The 23,333-nt window shown below is 41.9% G+C and overlaps 1 protein-coding gene across 1 annotated transcript in view; it reads right to left on the minus strand.

Moving 5' to 3' along the window:
* The window catches only part of LOC128661552 (E3 ubiquitin-protein ligase MARCHF6), a 415,446-nt gene that overhangs the window by 298,312 nt on the left and 93,801 nt on the right, over positions 1–23,333 (minus strand). Inside the window, exon 7 of the mRNA XM_053715795.1 lies at positions 12,455–12,529. Within this exon, the coding sequence (XP_053571770.1) occupies positions 12,455–12,529 (75 nt within the window). The remainder of the gene's footprint in view (positions 1–12,454; positions 12,530–23,333) is intronic.

The following is a 23,333-nucleotide window of genomic DNA, read 5'->3' on the forward strand; positions in this document are numbered from 1 at the left end:
CAAAGTTATGTATATGTTCACCTATCGTATAGGCACATCTTCCATTGCACTCCAATAGCACACTCCTCAAAACCACTTACTCCACTGTCGGAGTCACACCTGAAAGATTCGTAGCTCACTTTAAAGGTACAGCTGCATGTATAGAGCCAAAATGTCTCTGAAGAAACAAAAGATTCAGGGAATAGGCCTGGACAGGTGCACTAGAAATCCTGGCCCACGGTACATTCGACAGGTACCTGGGTTCTCATAAACACATAGTGCCAACGCACGTTTCTCCCCCACCTCCAGTATGTGTTACAGGGGATCATCAGGGCATGTAGAGTCCTCAGTGGACTTCCTCTTTTATGCAGATACCTAATTGCTTACAGGTGTTTTTTCCCAAGTATCCTTGCAACACCTTAAAGCTGTATCACTTTTAACCCTGTATTTCAAAAAAGCCTCTCAAAACTCAAAATTGTGTTAGAAAGTAATAGGTAAATATGTTTTGGTTCAACCTAATTCCTGGTTACCCCCAATACTTTCAAATACACAACAGAAGAGATAGAAATTACCCTCTAAACTGGCGCACACTTCAAACAGATGTTTATTATATTTAAAAAAATGAAAATTTATAAAAAGTGGACAAATTCAAGCTTATCGTTTAAACCTTTTGGGAATCTAGTTCCCAGTCTGTAGATCCATTTCGCCTCTTTTTGCAGGAGGACCCTATCATTATTTCCACCACGTCCATTTGTGATGCCTTTATCTATTATGATAAATTTCAATGAATCTACATTTTTATTGTGTACATTACAAAAATGCCTGGCAACATTAGTTTCTCTGGAGTGGAGAATATCGTCCCTGTGCTCCTGTACTCGGTCCTTCACCAATCTTTTCGTTTTTCCAACATAGAAAGCCGGACAGGAGCACCGCAGAAGATATATCACCCCCTCCGATTTGCAGTTAAAGAAGAATCTTATATCAAAGATCTTACATTACCTACTCTCTCACACCCCCTATATTTAGTCTTTACTTTTTGAGGATAATAATTTGAGGATTCAATTGTCCTTTTCTGGTGAGATTGGAGTAGATTGCTTAAGGAGTTCTTAGTTTCAAAACTCCTACATTTTCCCACAATCTTGTCTGTCTTTGTTCAGCTGCCACTACCATGGCGTACACTCTCTCAGATGATTTATGGGAGGCAGAACTCAAAGATTCTCTGGCTAATGATATTAGTGGGGGGAATGATGAAAATGATGAAGAAGTGGTAACTATTTTCAGTGCTTTCAGAAAATATAGATACCTTTTGAGTAGACAATTGAAAATTAAGGCAGAAAATGCTAGTCTGGCAAACTATATTGAAAAGAAAATAATCCCTAGGGGACTAAGATTGTCACTTGATCCAGGTGCCAATACAAGGGAGGATGAGGAGGGAGACTCTTTCATAGAAGAATGGAATGAGAAACTCTCCTCAACCTCCCTTGATCTAATGGAAATGATGATCAAAAGAAACAATAAAAGGTTAGAGAAAGTAAAGGGGGAAGCAGAAACAGCAATGATCAAGGTTAACTCTTTCGAATGTGACCCTAAATTTGAGAAATTGAATGGAGAAACAAGCTCAAATATCTCAAAGTTGAAAATTGACATTAAATCAAGAAAATGTAGGAAACTAAGGAGAGATCAGGATGATTATAAAAATGGCAGGGTTTACACATATAAATCTCAGAAAGGGACCTATGACTCCGGGACTGATATGTCAGACTCAGAATCAGGACCCTCAAAAAACTCCCTAGCAAATACACAAATAGAAGGAGGAGGAAAAACAGAAGGGGAAAAAGGAAGAGACCCTTATGGGGGGCAAGGGAAGGAAAAGAGATATCCTACCAGAGAAAAGAGAGGGAGAGGGGACCAGGCTCCACAGAGCAGGGGGAGGTACAGAGGGAGGGGATTACGCAGGGGCTTTTAAAAACCCCAATGGATGAGGAACTACAGATAGTAAACCTCTCCTCTTTTCCTCTAAACCTAGCTCATATCGAACTCCTTAAAAAAGGTATGTCCTTCTGCCCCAATACACCAATTGACAAGTTTGATGTCATAAAAGACCTACATCTTTTTGCAAGAAAGATTGTCCTGTCTGTCATTATGAAATCTAAATCAGATAACAACTATATGTTAGATGCAACTGATCAAGTGGCCCTTAATGATTTAGAGTTACTTCTTGCTGAAAACCAAGCTGTTTTTGATAATGACACACAGAGAGAATCTTTGGTGGATAGAAAGTATGCCTTTAAACCAAAATCAACATATATGCCTTCACTTTCCCTGGTTCCAGCGGTTAATCTTTTTGTAAAACAAATGGAGAAAGATATAGAAGATATATCGAGCCAACAAACTTTTGATAACCTAAAACCTAGGGAAAGAATAGCACTAAAAGAACTAAGTATGGCCAAAGGTTTGGTGATAAAGCCTGCCGACAAGGGCGGTAATTTGGTTTTATTTGATGAGCATTTTTATGTGAATGAAGTCAAACGGCAGCTAAATAACAAAAAGCAATATGAAAAAATTGGTGGCAACCCTCTGGTCCATGTCCAAAATTCCCTTTTTAAACTTTTGAATTATGCAAGAAGCAAAGGGGTAATTACCCAAAATGAGTTCAAATTCCTATATCCTGAGCATCCAGTTATGCCTGTCTTTTATGTATTGCCAAAGCTGCATAAAAACATGCAGTGCCCCCCGGGAAGGCCTATAGTCTCGGGAATAGGGAGTGCAACTGAAAAAATTGGGGAGTATGTTGATAAATACCTGCGACCCTTTTTACTAACCTTAACATCATATGTTAAAGACACAGCCGATCTTTTGAGAAAGTTGGATGGAGAAGTAGTAAATGAAAAGACCATTCTGGCATCTCTTGATGTAGAGGGTCTTTACTCCTCCATACCACATAAAATAGGCTTAGCAGCAATAAGGAGGTTCTTAGAGACCAGAGGACCAACATATGCTGAACATACTGAATTTGTCTACTCCCTGTTAGAGTTTGTCTTGAAAAATAATATTTTTTCATTTGACGGACAGATATTTCGCCAACTGTGTGGGACAGCGATGGGGGCAGTTTGTGCCCCCACATATGCATGTCTACATCTGGGCCTTTGGGAATCAGAGATCTTTGAGTACTATTCAAGGATCTTTGAGGACAAAGTGCTACTATGGATTAGATATGTGGATGATGTTCTTGTCCTGTGGGATGGGACGGCAGAAGAATTCAATGAATTCGTTGCGGTCCTTAACCACAACGACAAGAACATCATCCTGACGTCAGAAACCAATACAGTAGAACTAAATTTTCTAGATGTGACTTTGAAAAAAGAGGGAGTAAGAATAGTGACGGAAAATTACAGGAAAAAGACCGCAACTAACAATATATTACATGCAGATAGTAGCCATCCGAACCACCTTAAAAAAGGGATCCCGTATGGCCAATTCCTCCGTCTGAGGAGAAATTGCTCTTCTCTCTCCAAGTTTGACACTCATGCAGCCCTAATGAAAGAGAGATTCCTAAAAAGAGGTTATTCTAACAAGTGCCTCAAGAAATCTCTCTGGAAAGCAAGAAATATGTCCAGGGATGACTTACTATATCGCAATAATTCTAAAAATGAAACTAATAAAATTAGATTTATCTCTAATTTTAATAATCAATGGGAGAGTCTAAGGTCAGTTTTCAAGAAAAATTGGCACATCCTATCCCTTGATGAAAAAGTGAACAGTGTGATGGGGGATACACCTTTGCTAACAGCTAGAAAAGCACAAAGTTTAAAGGACAAACTGGTGAGGAGCCAATTCTCAAGGGGCACTTCGGCCTCTGATTGGCTGAGAAAGGACAGAGGTATTAAGGGTAGCTTTCCATGTGGGCACTGTGTATACTGTGCCCACATGGATAGCACTAAACAATTCTCTGTCCAGGATGGAAAGATCTTTGATATAAGATTCTTCTTTAACTGCAAATCGGAGGGGGTGATATATCTTCTGCGGTGCTCCTGTCCGGCTTTCTATGTTGGAAAAACTAAAAGATTGGTGAAGGACCGAGTACAGGAGCACAGGGACGATATTCTCCACTCCAGAGAAACTAATGTTGCCAGGCATTTTTGTAATGTACACAATAAAAATGTAGATTCATTGAAATTTATCATAATAGATAAAGGCATCACAAATGGACGTGGTGGAAATAATGATAGGGTCCTCCTGCAAAAAGAGGCGAAATGGATCTACAGACTGGGAACTAGATTCCCAAAAGGTTTAAACGATAAGCTTGAATTTGTCCACTTTTTATAAATTTTCATTTTTTTAAATATAATAAACATCTGTTTGAAGTGTGCGCCAGTTTAGAGGGTAATTTCTATCTCTTCTGTTGTGTATTTGAAAGTATTGGGGGTAACCAGGAATTAGGTTGAACCAAAACATATTTACCTATTACTTTCTAACACAATTTTGAGTTTTGAGAGGCTTTTTTGAAATACAGGGTTAAAAGTGATACAGCTTTAAGGTGTTGCAAGGATACTTGGGAAAAAACACCTGTAAGCAATTAGGTATCTGCATAAAAGAGGAAGTCCACTGAGGACTCTACATGCCCTGATGATCCCCTGTAACACATACTGGAGGTGGGGGAGAAACGTGCGTTGGCACTATGTGTTTATGAGAACCCAGGTACCTGTCGAATGTACCGTGGGCCAGGATTTCTAGTACACCTGTCCAGGCCTATTCCCTGAATCTTTTGTTTCTTCAGAGACATTTTGGCTCTATACATGCAGCTGTACCTTTAAAGTGAGCTACGAATCTTTCAGGTGTGACTCCGACAGTGGAGTAAGTGGTTTTGAGGAGTGTGCTATTGGAGTGCAATGGAAGATGTGCCTATACGATAGGTGAACATATACATAACTTTGCGATACAGTCATTTGTCAAAGTTCTTGGCAAAACTTACAATGCAAAATTGATTCAAATGGATCCATCTGTCTATAGCCACTCATAGTCCCTGGTGACGAGAGACCACTCCCACTATTGCTGATGTCACACGCCAAGTAATCATCACAGGTGCTTGCAAGCAGAAGACAAGTGGAAACAACAAAAACCGGAGGACTTAAGCTAAGTATATGCTGTGTTTTCCAACTGAATTATTACACTTGCTAGAGACTCTTTATCCAGCAGTACTACTTGCGGCACATTTATTTGCCTTAAGAGAAGATTCCCTGGTATATATAAAGAGGCAAAACAAGCGCTTTTTGATACATAATATAGTTCACCTCTGTTTGGACTGCAGCCATATGTTTAACATGTATTTTGCCTACTTACTATAAATGTCCTATAAACATTAGATTCTATGTAACATTCGTTATAAACATGAGTTTTCTGGTTAACCCCTTATTGTTTATGATGTCTTTTTGTAATTTATAGCATAGGGAAAGTATTAGGTCTAAGTGCACTTAAAATGTTTTAGATTTTGCTGTCTTTAGTGGTAACTGATATTGACAGATAAGATATCGCTATATACTTAAGTGTATTTTTGGGAAATTATTATAAATAAATTTTTGAAAGTCTTCTATGTGTGCCGTTTATTCCCTTGCTGTTCTAGGGTAATCTTATATACCCTGGTATTTTTTTCTATCTTTCTTTTATATTTTATAAGCATAAATTATGTTTTCTCTTGTAAGGTGTATCCAGTCCACGGATCATCCATTACTTGTGGGAAACCAATACCAAAGCTAAAGTACACGGATGAAGGGAGGGACAAGGCAGGTACTTAAACGGAAGATACCACTGCCTGTAAAACCTTTCTCCCAAAAATAGCCTCCGAAGAAGCAAAAGTATCAAATTTGTAGAATTTTGAAAAAGTATGAAGCGAAGACCAAGTCGCCGCCTTGCAAATCTGTTCAACAGAAGCCTCATTTTTAAAGGTCCATGTGGAAGACACAGCTCTAGTAGAATGAGCTGTAATCCTTTCTGGAGGCTGCTGGCCAGCAGTCTCATAGGCTAAGCGGATTATGCTTCTTAGCCAAAAAGAGAGGTTGCCGAAGCCTTCTGACCTCTCCTCTGTCCAGAGTAGACAACAAGCAAAGCAGATGTTTGAAGAAAATCTTTAGTAGCTTGTAAGTAAAACTTTAAAGCACGAACCACGTCCAGATTGTGTAATAGACGTTCCTTCTTTGAAGAAGGATTAGGACACAAAGACGGAACAACAATCTCTTCATTGATATACCACCTTAGGTAAAAACCCAGGTTTGGTACGCAGAACTACCTTATCTGCATGGAAGATCAGATAAGGAGAATCACATTGTAAGGCAGATAACTCGGAAACTCTACGAGCCGAGGAAATAGCTACCAAAAAAAGAACTTTCCAAGATAAAAGTTTGATATCTATGGGATGAAGAGGTTCAAACGGAACCCCCTGAAGAACTTTAAGAACCAAATTTAAGCTCCAAGGTGGAGCAACAGGTTTAAACACAGGCTTGATTCTAACTAAAGCCTGACAAAATGCCTGAACTTCTGGAACATCCGCCAGACGCTTGTGCAAAAGAATAGATAGCGCAGAAATCTGTCTCTTTAAGGAACTAGCTGACAATCCTTTCTCCAATCCTTCTTGGAGAAAAGATAATATCCTGGGAATCCTGACCTTACTCCATGAGTAGCCCTTTGATTCACACCAATAAAGATATTTACGCCATATCTTATGATAGATTTTCCTGGTGACAGGCTTTCGTGCCTGAATTAAGGTATCAATGACTGACTCAGAGAAACCACGCTTTGATAAAATCAAGCGTTCAATCTCCAGGCAGTCAGCCTCAGAGAAATTAGATTTGGATGGTTTAAAGGACCTTGAAGTAGAAGGTCCTGTCTCAGCGGCAGAGTCCATGGTGGAAAGGATGACATGTCCACCAGATCTGCATACCAAGTCCTGCATGGCCACGCAGGCGCTATCAAGATCACCGATGCTCTCTCCTGCTTGATTTTGGCAATCAGACGAGGGAGCAGAGGAAACGGTGGAAACACATAAGCCAGGTTGAAGGACCAAGGCGCTGCTAGAGCATCTATCAGCGTTGCCTTGGGGTCCCTGGACCTGGATCCGTAACAAGGAAGCTTGGCGTTCTGGCGAGACGCCATGAGATCCAGTTCTGGTTTGCCCCAACGATGAGTCAATTGTGCAAACACCTCCGGATGGAGCTCCCACTCCCCCGGATGAAAAGTCTGTTGACTTAAAAAATACGCCTCCCAGTTCTCTACACCTGGGATATGGATAGCTGATAGGTGGCAAGAGTGATGTTGTCCGACTGAAATCTGATGAACCTCATTTTCGCTAGCTGAGGCCAAGCCTGAAGAGCATTGAATATCGCTCTCAGTTCCAGAATATTTATTGGAAGGAGTGTCTCCTCCTGAGTCCACGATCCCCGAGCCTTCAGGGAGTTCCAGACTGCACCCCAACCTAGAAGGCTGGCATCTGCCATTACAATTGTCCAATCTGGCCTGCGAAAGGTCATACCTTTGGACAGATGGACCCGAGATAGCCACCAGAGAAGAGAATCCCTGGTCTCTTGATCCAGATTTAGTAGAGGGGACAAATCTGTGTAATCCCCATTCCACTGACTGAGCATGCAGAGTTGCAGCGGTCTGAAATGTAGGCGTGCAAACGGCACTATGTCCATTGCCGCTACCATTAAGCCGATTACTTCCATGCACTGAGCCACCGAAAGGCGAGGAATGGAATAAAGAATACGGCAGGAATTTAGAAGTTTTGATAACCTGGACTCAGTCAGGTAAATTTTCATTTCTACAGAATCTATCAGAGTCCCTAGGAAGGAAACTCTTGTGAGGGGGGATAGAGAACTCTTTTCCTCGTTCACCTTCCACCCATGCGACCTCAGAAATGCCAACACTATGTCCGTATGAGACTTGGCAATTTGGAAGTTTGACGCCTGAATCAGGATGTCGTCTAAATAAGCGACCCCAGAACCTTCGTAAAAATTCTTGGGGCTGTAGCTAACCCAAAGGGAAGAGCTACAAACTGGTAATGCCTGTCTAGGAAGGCAAACTTGAGAAACCGATGATGATCTTTGTGTATCGGAATGTGAAGATAAGCATCCTTTAGATCCACTGTAGTCATGTATTGACCCTCCTGGATCACAGGTAGGATGATACGAATAGTCTCCATCTTGAATGATGGAACTCTTAGGAATTTGTTTAAGATCTTTAGATCCAAAATTGGAAACATTTTTCTAAAAATAGGAGGTGGAGAGAACGGCACACCTGGTCTATCCCATTCCTTAGTAATAATTTCTGTAAACCTTTTAGGTATTGGAAAAACATCAGTACACACCGGCACTGCATAGTATTTATCCAGTCTACACAATTTCTCTGGCACTGCAATTGTATCACAGTCATTCAGAGCAGCTAAAACCTCCCTGAGTAACACGCGGAGGTGTTCAAGCTTAAATTTAAATGTAGATATATCAGAATCAGGTTGCATCATCTTCCCTGAGTCAGAAACATCACCCACAGAAAGAAGCTCTCCTTCAGCTTCTGCATATTGTGAGGCAGTATCAGACATAGCTCTTAAAGCGTCAGTATGCTCTGCATTTCGTCTAACTCCAGAGCTATCTCGCTTTCCTCTAAATTCAGGTAGTCTGGCTAATACCGCTGACAGTGTATTATCCATGACTGCTGCCATGTCTTGTAAAGTAAACGCTATGGGTGCCCTAGATGTACTAGGCGCCATTTGAGCGTGAGTCCCTTGAGAGGGAGTCAAAGGATCTGACACGTGGGGAGAGTTAGTCGGCATAACTTCCCCCTCGTCAGATTCCTCTGGTGATAAATTTTTTAAAGACAGAATATGATATTTATTGCTTAAAGTGAAATCAGTACATTTGGTACACATTCTAAGAGGGGGTTCCACCATGGCGTTTAAACATAATGAACAAGGAGTTTCCTCTATGTCAGACATGTTTGTACAGACTAGCAATGAGACTAGCAAGCTTGGAAAACACTTTAAATCAAGTTAACAAGCAAATATAAGAAACGGTACTGTGCCTTTAAGAGAAATAAATTTTGTCAGAATTTGAAAAACAGTGAAAAAAGGCAGTAAATCAAACAAAATTTTTACAGTGTGTATAATAAGCTAACAGAGCATTGCACCCACTTGCAAATGGATGATTAACCCCTTAGTTCAAAAAACGGATAAAAAAAAACGATAGAAGTTTTTTAACAGTCACACCAAACTGCCACAGCCTTGCTGTGGGCCTACCTTCCCCAAACAACGATTTTGGAAAGCCTAAGAGCCCTTTAGAGATGTCCTATAGCATTCAGGGGACTCCTGGAGGAAGCTGGATGTCTCAGTCTGTAAAAGTTACTGTGCAAAAAAAGCGCTAAATTAGGCCCCTCCCACTCGTAGTAACACAGTGGAAAGCCTCAGGAAACTGTTTCTAGGCAAATTTAAGCCAGCCATGTGGAAAAAACTAGGCCCCAATAAAGTTTTATCACCAAAGTATATATAAAAACGTTTAAACATACCAGCAAACGTTTTATATTGTAAATATAAAAGAGTATTACCTCAGAAAGTAAGCATGATACCAGTCGCTATTAAATCACTGTATTCAGGCTTACCTTACATAAATTTGGTATCAGCAGCATTTTCTAGCATTCACATCTTCTAGAAAAAATCTTAACTGCACATACCTCATAGCAGGATAACCTGCACGCCATTCCCCCGCTGAAGTTACCTCTCTCTTCAGTCATGTGTGAGAACAGCAATGGATCTTAGTTACAACCTGCTAAGATCATAGAAATCACAGGCAGATTCTTCTATTTTTCTGCCTGGGACAAAATAGTACAACTCCAGTACCATTTAAAAATAACAAACTTTTGATTGAAGCAAGATAACAGCTACATTTCACCACTTTCCTCTTACTACCTCCATGCTTTTGAGAGTTGCAAGAGAATGACTGGTAATGGCAGTGAGGGGAGGAGCTATATAGCAGCTCTGCTATGGGTGATCCTCTTGCAACTTCCTGTTGGGAAGGAGAATATCCCACAAGTTATGGATGATCCGTGGACTGGATACACCTTACAAGAGAAATTATTTTAGATAATAAAAGTACAGGCATTGCTATGCCCCAGCACCGCTGGGGAGATTCCACACTAGAAAAGATCATATTGCTCTTTAAATCTGCAGCTCCTATTAGTCTTTTCATGATGCTGCAAAAACCGCTGAGAAATCAGAAAAGAAACAGACTCTCCAGAGGCCGTTATACACCACCTTGTCCTACTTGCTCTCACACCATTACAGGCTACGCCGCAACTAACCACTCAGCAGAGGGAAGCCGAGCGGTCATGTGATCGCAACTTTATTTTTAAGTGTGACACCGAAACGCGGAACAAGCGAAGGAAAACCTAAAGGGAACCGCTGTACTAGCAATCACTTAAAAAGTACCCCGATTTAATTAAGGGGAACATTAACAAACCCATTGTGCACAACATGCCAAAAAAATTATAAAATTAATATAACAGCCCCTTCTACACAGAGCCACAGAGAGGATTAGCCAGTATAAGGGCAATATCCGTGCCTAAAATAAAGAGCTCCTCTTTCTCTCCTAAGACAGAGCAGTGCCCCGTCTCTGCTGCACATAATAAAATTCCCCAATTAAAAGGGATATCCAGTCCCATTAAGATCCACCTCTTTGATGGGTTAATTTTTGCAGTTAAAGGGACACTGTAGCCAAAAAAAATATTTTGTGATTCAGATAGAGCATGCAATTTTAAGCAACTTTCTAATTTAATCATATTATCAAATTGTCTTCATTTTCTTGGTATGTTTATTTGAAAAGCAAGAATGTAAGTTTAGATACCGGCCCATTTTAGGTGAACAACCTGGGTTGTCCTTGCTGATTGGACAGCACCTTTAAACAAGTGCTGTCCATGGTTCTGAACCCACAATTTGCTGGCTCCTTAGCTGAGATGCCTTCTTTTCAAATAAAGATTGCAAGAGAATGAAGAAAAATTGATAATAGAAGTAAATTAAAAAGTTGCTTACAATTACATGCTCTATCTGAATCATGAAAGAAAAAATTTGGGTTCAGTGTCCCTTTAAGGGTTAAGTGCTGCATCCTTCTCATCTAGAAGGCAAAAACACTTACCTGTGGATCTGCTGCAAGGCAGGTACAGCAACAGGTATGACAGACTCTGCCTACCTCTGACAGGGACATGTAGACAAAGAAAAGCAGAGTAACCAGCCCTGGTTTTCTATATAGGGGTAGCATAAAATGTTGGAGGGGAAGCAGCAAGGACTACCTTGTTGTCTTCCAACTGCTAAAAGCCACCATTACTCTTACTAAAGAGGATAACATGGACACAGCATATCCCCCAATCCTTGCTTGCAGGGAAAAGTACACATTAAAGGATTAATATCTTCAGACACTATCCTTGAACATCTTCCTGATGTACAAGGCAAAGAATAACTGGGGGTTTATGGGAAGGGGGAGTGATACTTAACAGCTCTACTGGGGTGTTCTTTGCCTCCACCTGGAGGCCAGGAGTTGAATTCCCACTAGTAATTTAATGGATTCATGAACTCTCCATTCCATTGGAAAGAAATTAGTTTCCCTAACAAATTCCATATATAGTCACAAAAATTTACATACAAAAGCATTTTTTTGGAACAAAATGACCTGTGTCAAATTAAAGGGCCATGATACCCAAATGTTTACACATTTGAAAGTGATGCAGCATAGCTGTAAAAATCGGACTAGAAAATATAAATAAAAAACTTCTTGATTGAAGAAACTAACACTAACACCTCACTTTACCTCTTCCTAGTATAACACAGGAATGACTGGAGGTGGAGGGGAAGGGAGGAGCTATATATACAGCTCTGCTGTGGTGCTCTTTGCCACTTCCTGTTAGGAGGATAATATCCCACAAGGATGAAATCCGTGGACTCGTCGTATCTTGTAGAAGAAAATATATTTTACCTCATAAATTCCTCAGTAGCCACATCCCATTGTAAATGACTTCTAAACAGCAAATCAGTATGTCTGTCCCGGGACAGCTAAGGGAGTGAGCTTACGTGCACACTCATCTTATTTCCCTATTCAGTTTAAGGAAGTTTACTATGAAATCTCATGAGATCACAGTAAGAGTTCATGACCTCAGCACTGCTGATGTTGATTGGCTACTGTTCATTTCTTCATTTTTATTTTTTTTACCTGCAGCTGGGCAACAGCTGAAGTATAACTTTTTACACAGAATTTACTCTGCTGGGCTGAGGAGATTGTCAGGTAAAATATCTTCTTTTTTTACATAGAGATGCTCAGGTGATATTTTCCTGTCAGCTTTTTACAGTTATACTGCATCAGTTTCAAGTGATTTAGCATATGAGTATTATGTCCCATTAAGTAAGAGAAAACACAAAGATTACATAATATGAGTGACTGTGAATTCTTACCAATGAGCAAATATCCAACCACCAACCACATATAAGAGGGAACACTCCAATTTCCACAACCACTAACAAGGAAACCTAGAAAAGAAAAACAAAAGAATCCATCTAAATTAAATACATGTATATGAAACATATCGCACTCAACAAAACAAACATACTTTAGAAATGTTTTCCTCTAACTGGGAACATAGTGTGAATATTAAAGTGACTAAGGGTAGACAAAAACTAAAATGGTGGTACTGTATTAAGAAGGCAATGAGTGGGGTTTTCGTAGGCAGGTCTAGTGCGAGGAAGCAGGACTGTTTTCCAGCCAGTGAAAATCCTGAGCTCATGGCCTGTGACTATTTCCCTAGGCATAATGGGGCGCTGTGCTAAGGAACAGCACTGTGATTGTAAGTAGACTGTGCAGTAAGGATCAGTTATACATGATCCATTTCTCAAAAACAAGGGGGCACTCATTCTGTTAAGCAGAACCAAAATAAGAAAATATCAATTTAAATAAGCACGTTTTTACTTACAGTATGTTTGATGTATAACTCAATAAAAAGTAAAAAATCTCAAGTCTGGTATTAAAGTAAAAAATGGTTTCATACATTACAATAACTTTTATAGAGTTCTGTATTTAGTAAAGAATGGCTGTTGGGGGTAATTTTATTAACTTTACAAGCTACAGAGGAGAATAAAATATTCTTTAAAACAAAAAACACACTACTTCAGATACAAATTAAAATATCTACCATCAGAAATAAAAAGGATGAAGATAACAAAATGGCCTATAGTGCCATAGCAAAACAGTATCTAATTAATCAACTATATTTTTGTTGTTGCTATATTTCAATGCCTTATGGTAATGCAAGCTATACTGGATATAATTCCTGTTAAAAGGAGTTAAAGCGCATACAAGTTAAAATGTTCTGAAGTGAAGTCAGACAAGATTTAAAAAAGGTACGTGGTTTAGATTTTAAACTTTCTAATTTACTTCTATTATCAAATGTTCTTCGTTCTCGTTATTGGAGCATGTACAGGTATGGAGCACTATATGGCAGCAGTTTTGCAAGAATGTTATCCCTGTACAACAGTACTATTTCCTGCCATGTAGGGCTCCAAACACCTATTGGAGGAATTAAAAAACAAAAAAAACATAATTTATGCTTACCTGATAAATTTATTTCTCTTGTGATGTATCGAGTCCACGGATTCATCCTTACTTGTGGGATATTCTCCTCCCCTACAGGAAGTGGCAGAGAGAGCACCCACAGCAGAGCTGCCTATATAGCTCCCCCCTTAGCTCCACCCCGCAGTCATTCGACCGAAGGCTAGGAAGAAAAAGGAGAAACTATAGGGCGCAGTGGTGACTGAAAGTTTAAAAATAAAAATATATATGCCTGTCTTAATAAACAGGGCGGGCCGTGGACTCAATACATCACAAGAGAAATAAATTTATCAGGTAAGCATAAATTATGTTTCCTCTTGTAAGATGTATCGAGTCCACAGATTCATCCTTACTTGTGGGATACCAATACCAAAGCTTTAGGACACGGATGAAGGGAGGGACAAGACAGGGACCTTAAACGGAAGGCACCACTGCATGTACAACCTTTCTCCCAAAAATAGCCTCCGAAGAAGCAAAAGTATAAAATTTGGAAAATTTGGAAAAAAGTATGAAACGAAGACCAAGTCGCCGCATTACAAATCTGTTTAACAGAAGCCTCATTTTTAAAAGCCATGTGGAAGCCACAGCTCTAGTAGAATGAGCAGTCTTTCAGGAGACTGTTGGCCAGCAGACTCATAAGCCAAATGGATGATGCTTTTCAGCCAAAAGGAAAGAGAGGTAGCCGTAGCCTTCTGACCTCTCCGCTTAACAGAATAAACAACAAACAATGAAGATATTTGACGGAAATCCTTAGTTGTTTGTAAGTAGAACTTTAAAGCACGAACCACATCAAGATTATGCAACAGACGTTCCTTCTTTGAAGAAGGGTTAGGACACAGTGAAGGAACAACAATCTCTTGACTGATATTCTTATAAGAAACAACCTTAGGAAGAAACCCAGGTTTGGTACGCAAAACAACCTTATCTGCATGGAAAATAAGATAAGGGGAATCACATTGTAAATCATATAGCTCAGAAACTCTTCGAGCCGAAGAGATAGCTACTAAAAACAAAAAACTTTCCAAGATAGAAGCTTAATATCCATGGAATGCATAGGTTCAAACGGAACCCCTTGAAGAACTTTAAGAACTAAATTTAGGCTCCATGGCGGAGCAACAGGTTTAAATACAGGCTTGATTCTGACCAAAGCCTGACAAGCCTGCGCCAAATCTTATGATAGATCTTCCTGGTGACAGGCTTTCTAGCCTGAATCAGGGTATCAATGACCGACTCAGAGAAACCACGCTTTGATAGAATCAGGCGTTCAATCTCCAAGCAGTCAGACGCAGAGAAATTAGATTTGGATGCGTGAACAGACCTTGGATTAGAAGGTCCTGCCTCATTGGCAGAGATCATGGTAGAACCGAGGACATGTCCACTAGGTCTGCATACCAAGTCCTGCGTGGCCACGCAGGTGCTATCAGAATCACCGAAGCTCTCTCCTGCTTTATTCTGGCAGCCAGACGTAGGAGGAGAGGAAATACATAGGCCAGATTGAAGGACCAAGGCACTGCTAGAGCATCTATCAGTACCTCCTTGGGATCCCGGAACCTGGACCCGTAACGAGGAAGTTTGGCATTCTGACGGGACGCCATCAGATCCAATTCTGGTGTGCCCCATAGCTGAATCAGCTGGGCAAATACTCCTTGTTCCTCCTTGATGATTGATATAAGCTACAGTCGTGATGTTGTCCGACTGAAACCTGATGAATTTGGCCGCAGCAAGCTGAGGCCACGCCTGAAGCGCATTGAATATCGCTCTCAGTTCTAGAATATTTATCGGGAGAAGAGATTCCTCCCGAGACCATAAGCCCTGTGCTTTCAGGGAGTTCCAGACTGCATCCCAGCCTAGCAGGCTGGTATCTGTCGTTACAATGAGCCACTCTGGCTTGCGGAAACACATTCCCTGAGACAGGTGGTCCTGAGACAACCACCAGAGAAGAGACTCTCTGGTCTCCTGGTCCAGATGCAGTTGAGGAGACAAATCTGCATAATCCCCAATCCACTGTTTGAGCATGCATAGATGTAGTGGTCTGAGGTGTAGGCGGGCAAAAGGAACTATGTCCATTGCTGCTACCATGAGTCCGATTACCTCCATATACTAAGCCACTGATGGCCGAGGAATGGAATGAATAGCTCGGCAAGTGGTTAAGAGCTTTGATTTTCTGACCGCCATCAGAAATATTTTCATTTCTACAGAGTCTATCAGAGTCCCTAGGAAGGAAACTCTTATAAGAGGGAAGAGAGAACTCTTTTTTTTATGTTCACCGTCCACCCGTGAGATCTCAGAAAAGCCAACACAATGTCCGTGTGAGACTTGGATAGCTGGAAAGTTGACGCCTGAAATAAGATGTCATCTAGATAAGGCGCCACTGCTATGTCCCGTGGTCGTAGAACCACCAGAAGAGACCCTAGCACCCTTGTGAAAATTCTGTGAATAGGGATGTGTAGATACGCATGCTTTAAGTCCACGGTGGTCATATATTGACCCTCCTGGATCAGAGGTAGAATAGACCGAATAGTCTCCATCTTGAATGATGGAACTTTGAAGAACTTGTTTAGAATGTTGAGATCCAAGATTGATCTGAAAGTTCCCTCTTTTTTGGAAACCACAAACAGGTTTGAGTAAAAACCTAGCCCCTGTTCTTCTTTTTGGACTGGGCTGATCACCCCCATGGTATGTAGGTCTTCTACACAGCGTAAGAACGCCTCTCTCTTTGTCAGTTTACAGACAATCGAGAAATGTGAAAAGTCCCCCTTGGAAGAGAGCCTTTGAATTCCAGAAAATATCCCTGGGAAACAATTTCTAAAACCCAGGGATCGTGAACATCTCTTGCCCAAGCCTGAGCTAAGAGAGAGAGTCTGCGCCCTACTAGATCCGGTCCTGGATCGGGGGCTACCCCTTCATGCTGTCTTAGAGGCAGCTGCAGGCTTCTTGGCCTGTTTACCCTTGTTCCAAGCCTGATTAGGTCTCCAGACTGACTTGGATTGGGCAAAATTCCCCTCTTGCTTTGCAGCAGAGGAAGCTGAAGCAGGATCACTCTTGAAATTCCAAATGGAACGAAAATTATTTTGTTTGGCCCTCATCTTATTTGATCTATCCTGAGGGAGGGCATGACCTTTCCCTCCAGTGATGTCTGCAATAATCTCTTTCAGTTCAGGCCCGAATAGGGTCTTTCCTTTGAAAGGGATGTTCAAAAACAGAATTTATGCTTACCTGATAAATTACTTTCTCCAACGGTGTGTCCGGTCCACGGCGTCATCCTTACTTGTGGGATATTCTCTTCCCCAACAGGAAATGGCAAAGAGCCCAGCAAAGCTGGTCACATGATCCCTCCTAAGCTCCGCCTTCCCCAGTCATTCGACCGACGTAAAGGAGGAATATGCATAGGAGAAATCATATGATACCGTGGTGACTGTAGTTAGAGAAAATAATTCATCAGACCTGATTAAAAAACCAGGGCGGGCCGTGGACCGGACACACCGTTGGAGAAAGTAATTTATCAGGTAAGCATAAATTCTGTTTTCTCCAACATAGGTGTGTCCGGTCCACGGCGTCATCCTTACTTGTGGGAACCAATACCAAAGCTTTAGGACACGGATGATGGGAGGGAGCAAATCGGGTCACCTAGATGGAAGGCACCACGGCTTGCAAAACCTTTCTCCCAAAAATAGCCTCAGAAGAAGCAAAAGTATCAAATTTGTAAAATTTGGTAAAAGTGTGCAGTGAAGACCAAGTCGCTGCCTTACATATCTGATCAACAGAAGCCTCGTTCTTGAAGGCCCATGTGGAAGCCACAGCCCTAGTGGAATGAGCTGTGATTCTTTCAGGAGGCTGCCGTCCGGCAGTCTCATAAGCCAATCGGATGATGCTTTTAAGCCAAAAAGAGAGAGAGGTAGAAGTTGCTTTTTGACCTCTCCTTTTACCAGAATAAACAACAAACAAGGAAGATGTTTGTCTGAAATCCTTTGTAGCCTCTAAATAGAATTTTAGAGCACGAACTACATCCAAATTGTGCAACAAACGTTCCTTCTTTGAAACTGGATTCGGACACAAAGAAGGTACAACTATCTCCTGGTTAATATTTTTGTTAGAAACAACCTTCGGAACGAAACCAGGTTTAGTACGCAAAACCACCTTATCTGCATGGAACACCAGATAAGGAGGAGAACACTGCAGAGCAGATAACTCTGAAACTCTTCTAGCAGAAGAAATTGCAACCAAAAACAAAACTTTCCAAGATAATAACTTAATATCAACGGAATGTAAGGGTTCAAACGGAACCCCTTGAAGAACTGAAAGAACTAAATTGAGACTCCAAGGAGGAGTCAAAGGTTTGTAAACAGGCTTGATTCTAACCAGAGCCTGAACAAAAGCTTGAACATCTGGCACAGCCGCCAGCTTTTTGTGAAGTAAAACAGATAAAGCAGAAATCTGTCCCTTCAAAGAACTTGCAGATAATCCTTTCTCCAAACCCTCTTGTAGAAAGGATAGAATCTTAGGAATTTTTATCCTGTTCCATGGGAATCCTTTCGATTCGCACCAACAGATATATTTCTTCCATACTTTATGGTAAATTTTTCTAGTTACAGGCTTTCTAGCCTGAATAAGAGTATCAATGACAGAATCTGAGAACCCACGCTTTGATAAAATCAAGCGTTCAATCTCCAAGCAGTCAGTTGGAGTGAGGCCAGATTCGGATGTTCGAACGGACCTTGAACAAGAAGGTCCCGTCTCAAAGGTAGCTTCCATGGTGGAGCCGATGACATATTCACCAGGTCTGCATACCAAGTTCTGCGTGGCCACGCAGGAGCTATCAAGATCACCGAAGCCTTCTCCTGATTGATCCTGGCTACCAGCCTGGGAATGAGAGGAAACGGTGGGAAAACATAAGCTAGGTTGAAGGTCCAGGGTGCTACTAGTGCATCTACTAGAGTCGCCTTGGGATCCCTGGATCTGGACCCGTAGCAAGGAACCTTGAAGTTCTGACTAGACGCCATCAGATCCATGTCTGGAATGCCCCATAATTGAGTTATGTGGGCAAAGATTTCCGGATGGAGTTCCCACTCCCCCGGATGAAATGTCTGACGACTCAGAAAATCCGCTTCCCAATTTTCCACTCCTGGGATGTGAATTGCAGACAAGTGGCAGGAGTGAATCTCCGCCCATTGAATTACTTTGGTCACTTCTTCCACCGCCAGGGAACTCCTTGTTCCCCCCTGATGGTTGATATATGCAACAGTCGTCATGTTGTCTGATTGAAACCTTATGAATTTGGCCTTTGCTAGTTGAGGCCAAGCCTTGAGAGCATTGAATATCGCTCTCAGTTCCAGAATGTTTATCGGGAGAAGAGATTCTTCCCGAGACCATAGACCCTGAGCTTTCAGGGGTTCCCAGACCGCGCCCCAGCCCACCAGACTGGCGTCGGTCGTGACAATGACCCACTCTGGTCTGCGGAAGCTCATCCCTTGAGACAGGTTGTCCAGGGTCAGCCACCAACGGAGTGAATCTCTGGTCCTCTGATCTACTTGGATCGTCGGGGACAAGTCTGTATAATCCCCATTCCACTGACTGAGCATGCACAGTTGTAATGGTCTTAGATGAATTCGCGCAAAAGGAACTATGTCCATTGCCGCAACCATCAAACCTATTACTTCCATGCACTGCGCTATGGAAGGAAGAAGAACAGAATGAAGTACTTGACAAGAGCTTAGAAGTTTTGATTTTCTGGCCTCTGTCAGAAAAATCTTCATTTCTAAGGAGTCTATTATTGTTCCCAAGAAGGGAACTCTTGTTGACGGGAATAGAGAACTTTTTTCTACGTTCACCTTCCACCCGTGAGATCTGAGAAAGGCTAGGACAATGTCCGTATGAGCCTTTGCTTGTGGCAGAGACGACGCTTGAATCAGTATGTCGTCCAAGTAAGGTACTACTGCAATGCCCCTTGGCCTTAGCACCGCTAGAAGGGACCCTAGTACCTTTGTGAAAATTCTTGGAGCAGTGGCTAATCCGAATGGAAGTGCCACAAACTGGTAATGCTTGTCCAGAAAGGCGAATCTTAGGAACCGATGATGTTCCTTGTGGATAGGAATATGTAGATACGCATCCTTTAAATCCACCGTGGTCATGAATTGACCTTCCTGGGTGGTAGGAAGAATTGTCCGAATGGTTTCCATTTTGAACGATGGAACCCTGAGAAATTTGTTTAGGATCTTGAGATCCAAAATTGGCCTGAATGTTCCCTCTTTTTTGGGAACTATGAACAGATTGGAGTAAAACCCCATCCCTTGTTCTCCTGATGGAACAGGATGAATCACTCCCATTTTTAACAGGTCTTCTACACAATGTAAGAATGCCTGTCTTTTTATTTGGTCTGAAGACAATTGAGACCTGTGGAACCTTCCCCTTGGGGGTAGTTCCTTGAATTCCAGGAGATAACCTTGAGAAACTATTTCTAGCGCCCAAGGATCCTGAACATCTCTTGCCCAAGCCTGAGCGAAGAGAGAGAGTCTGCCCCCCATCAGATCCGGTCCCGGATCGGGGGCCAGCATCTCATGCTGTCTTGGTAGCGGTAGCAGGCTTCTTGGCCTGCTTACCTTTGTTCCAGCCTTGCATCGGTCTCCAGGCTGGCTTGGTTTGAGAAGAATTACCCTCTTGCTTAGAGGATGTAGAATTTGAGGCTGGTCCGTTTCTGCGAAAGGGACGAAAATTTGTTTTATTTTTAGCCTTAAAAGACCTATCCTGAGGAAGGGCGTGGCCCTTTCCCCCAGTGATGTCTGAAATAATCTCTTTCAAGTCAGGGCCAAACAGCGTTTTCCCCTTGAAAGGGATGTTAAGCAATTTGTTCTTGGAGGACACATCCGCTGACCAAGACTTTAGCCAAAGCGCTCTGCGCGCCACAATAGCAAAACCTGAATTTTTCGCCGCTAATCTAGCTAATTGCAAAGTGGCATCTAAGGTAAAAGAGTTAGCCAATTTAAGTGCTTGAACTCTGTCCATAAACTCCTCATAAGAAGATGCTTTATTGAGCGACTTTTCTAGTTCTTCGAACCAGAAACACGCTGCTGTAGTGACAGGAACAATGCATGAAATTGGTTGTAGAAGGTAACCTTGCTGAACAAACATCTTTTTAAGCAAACCCTCTAATTTTTTATCCATAGGATCTTTGAAAGCACAACTATCTTCTATAGGGATAGTGGTGCGTTTGTTTAGAGTAGAAACCGCCCCCTCGACCTTGGGGACTGTCTGCCATAAGTCCTTCCTGGGGTCGACCATAGGAAATAATTTCTTAAATATAGAGGGACAAAAGGTATGCCGGGTCTTTCCCATTCTTTATTTACAATGTCCGCCACCCGCTTGGGTATAGGAAAAGCTTCGGGGGGCACCGGGACCTCTAGGAACTTGTCCATCTTACATCATTTCTCTGGAATGACCAAATTGTCACAATCATCCAGAGTAGATAACACCTCCTTAAGCAGAGCGCGGAGATGTTCCAATTTAAATTTGAATGTAATAACGTCAGGTTCAGCTTGTTGAGAAATTTTTCCTGAATCTGAAATTTCTCCCTCAGACAAAACCTCCCTGGCCCCTTCAGACTGGTGTAAGGGCATGTCAGAACCATTATCATCAGCGTCCTCATGCTCTTCAGTATCTAAAACAGAGCAGTCGCGCTTTCGCTGATAAGTGGGCATTTTGGCTAAAATGTTTTTAATAGAATTATCCATTACAGCCGTTAATTGTTGCATAGTAAGGAGGATTGGCGCACTAGATGCACTAGGGACCTCCTGAGTGGGCAAGACTGGTGTAGACATAGAAGGAGATGATGCAGTACCATGCTTACTCCCCTCACTTAAGGAATCATTTTGGGCAACATTATTATCAGTGGCATCATTGTCCCTACTTTGTTTGTCACATTCATCACATATATTTAAATGGAGAGGAACCTTGGCTTCCGAACATACAGAACATTGTCTATCTGATAGTTCAGACATGTTAATAGGCATAAACTTGATAACAAAGCACAAAAAACGTTTTAAAAACAGAATTTATGTTTACCTGATAAATTTCTTTCTCCAACGGTGTGTCCGGTCCACGGCGTCATCCTTACTTGTGGGATATTCTCTTCCCCAACAGGAAATGGCAAAGAGCCCAGCAAAGCTGGTCACATGATCCCTCCTAGGCTCCGCCTACCCCAGTCATTCGACCGACGTTAAGGAGGAATATTTGCATAGGAGAAACCATATGGTACCGTGGTGACTGTAGTTAAAGAAAATAAAATATCAGACCTGATTAAAAAAACCAGGGCGGGCCGTGGACCGGACACACCGTTGGAGAAAGAAATTTATCAGGTAAACATAAATTCTGTTTTCTCCAACATAGGTGTGTCCGGTCCACGGCGTCATCCTTACTTGTGGGAACCAATACCAAAGCTTTAGGACACGGATGAAGGGAGGGAGCAAATCAGGTCACCTAAATGGAAGGCACCACGGCTTGCAAAACCTTTCTCCCAAAAATAGCCTCAGAAGAAGCAAAAGTATCAAACTTGTAAAATTTGGTAAAAGTGTGCAGTGAAGACCAAGTCGCTGCCCTACATATCTGATCAACAGAAGCCTCGTTCTTGAAGGCCCATGTGGAAGCCACAGCCCTAGTGGAATGAGCTGTGATTCTTTCGGGAGGCTGCCGTCCGGCAGTCTCGTAAGCCAATCTGATGATGCTTTTAATCCAAAAAGAGAGAGAGGTAGAAGTTGCTTTTTGACCTCTCCTTTTACCTGAATAAACAACAAACAAGGAAGATGTTTGTCTAAAATCCTTTGTAGCATCTAAATAGAATTTTAGAGCGCGAACAACATCCAAATTGTGCAACAAACGTTCCTTCTTTGAAACTGGTTTTGGACACAGAGAAGGTACGATAATCTCCTGGTTAATGTTTTTGTTAGAAACAACCTTTGGAAGAAAACCAGGTTTAGTACGTAAAACCACCTTATCTGCATGGAACACCAGATAAGGAGGAGAACACTGCAGAGCAGATAATTCTGAGACTCTTCTAGCAGAAGAAATCGCAACTAAAAACAAAACTTTCCAAGATAATAACTTAATATCAACGGAATGTAAGGGTTCAAACGGAACCCCCTGAAGAACTGAAAGAACTAAATTGAGACTCCAAGGAGGAGTCAAAGGTTTGTAAACAGGCTTGATTCTAACCAGAGCCTGAACAAAGGCTTGAACATCTGGCACAGCTGCCAGCTTTTTGTGAAGTAATACCGACAAGGCAGAAATCTGTCCCTTCAGGGAACTTGCCGATAATCCTTTTTCCAATCCTTCTTGAAGGAAGGATAGAATCCTAGGAATCTTAACCTTGTCCCAAGGGAATCCTTTAGATTCACACCAACAGATATATTTTTTCCAAATTTTGTGGTAAATCTTTCTAGTCACAGGCTTTCTGGCCTGAACCAGAGTATCGATCACAGAATCTGAGAATCCTCGCTTCGATAAAATCAAGCGTTCAATCTCCACGCAGTCAGCTGGAGTGAAACCAGATTCGGATGTTCGAACGGACCCTGAACAAGAAGGTCTCGTCTCAAAGGTAGCTTCCAAGGTGGAGCCGATGACATATTCACCAGATCTGCATACCAAGTCCTGCGTGGCCACGCAGGAGCTATCAAGATCACCGACGCCCTCTCCTGCTTGATCCTGGCTATCAGCCTGGGGATGAGAGGAAATGGCGGGAAC

Source organism: Bombina bombina, chromosome 5, assembly GCF_027579735.1.
Source record: "Bombina bombina isolate aBomBom1 chromosome 5, aBomBom1.pri, whole genome shotgun sequence".
Taxonomy (NCBI): domain Eukaryota; kingdom Metazoa; phylum Chordata; class Amphibia; order Anura; family Bombinatoridae; genus Bombina; species Bombina bombina.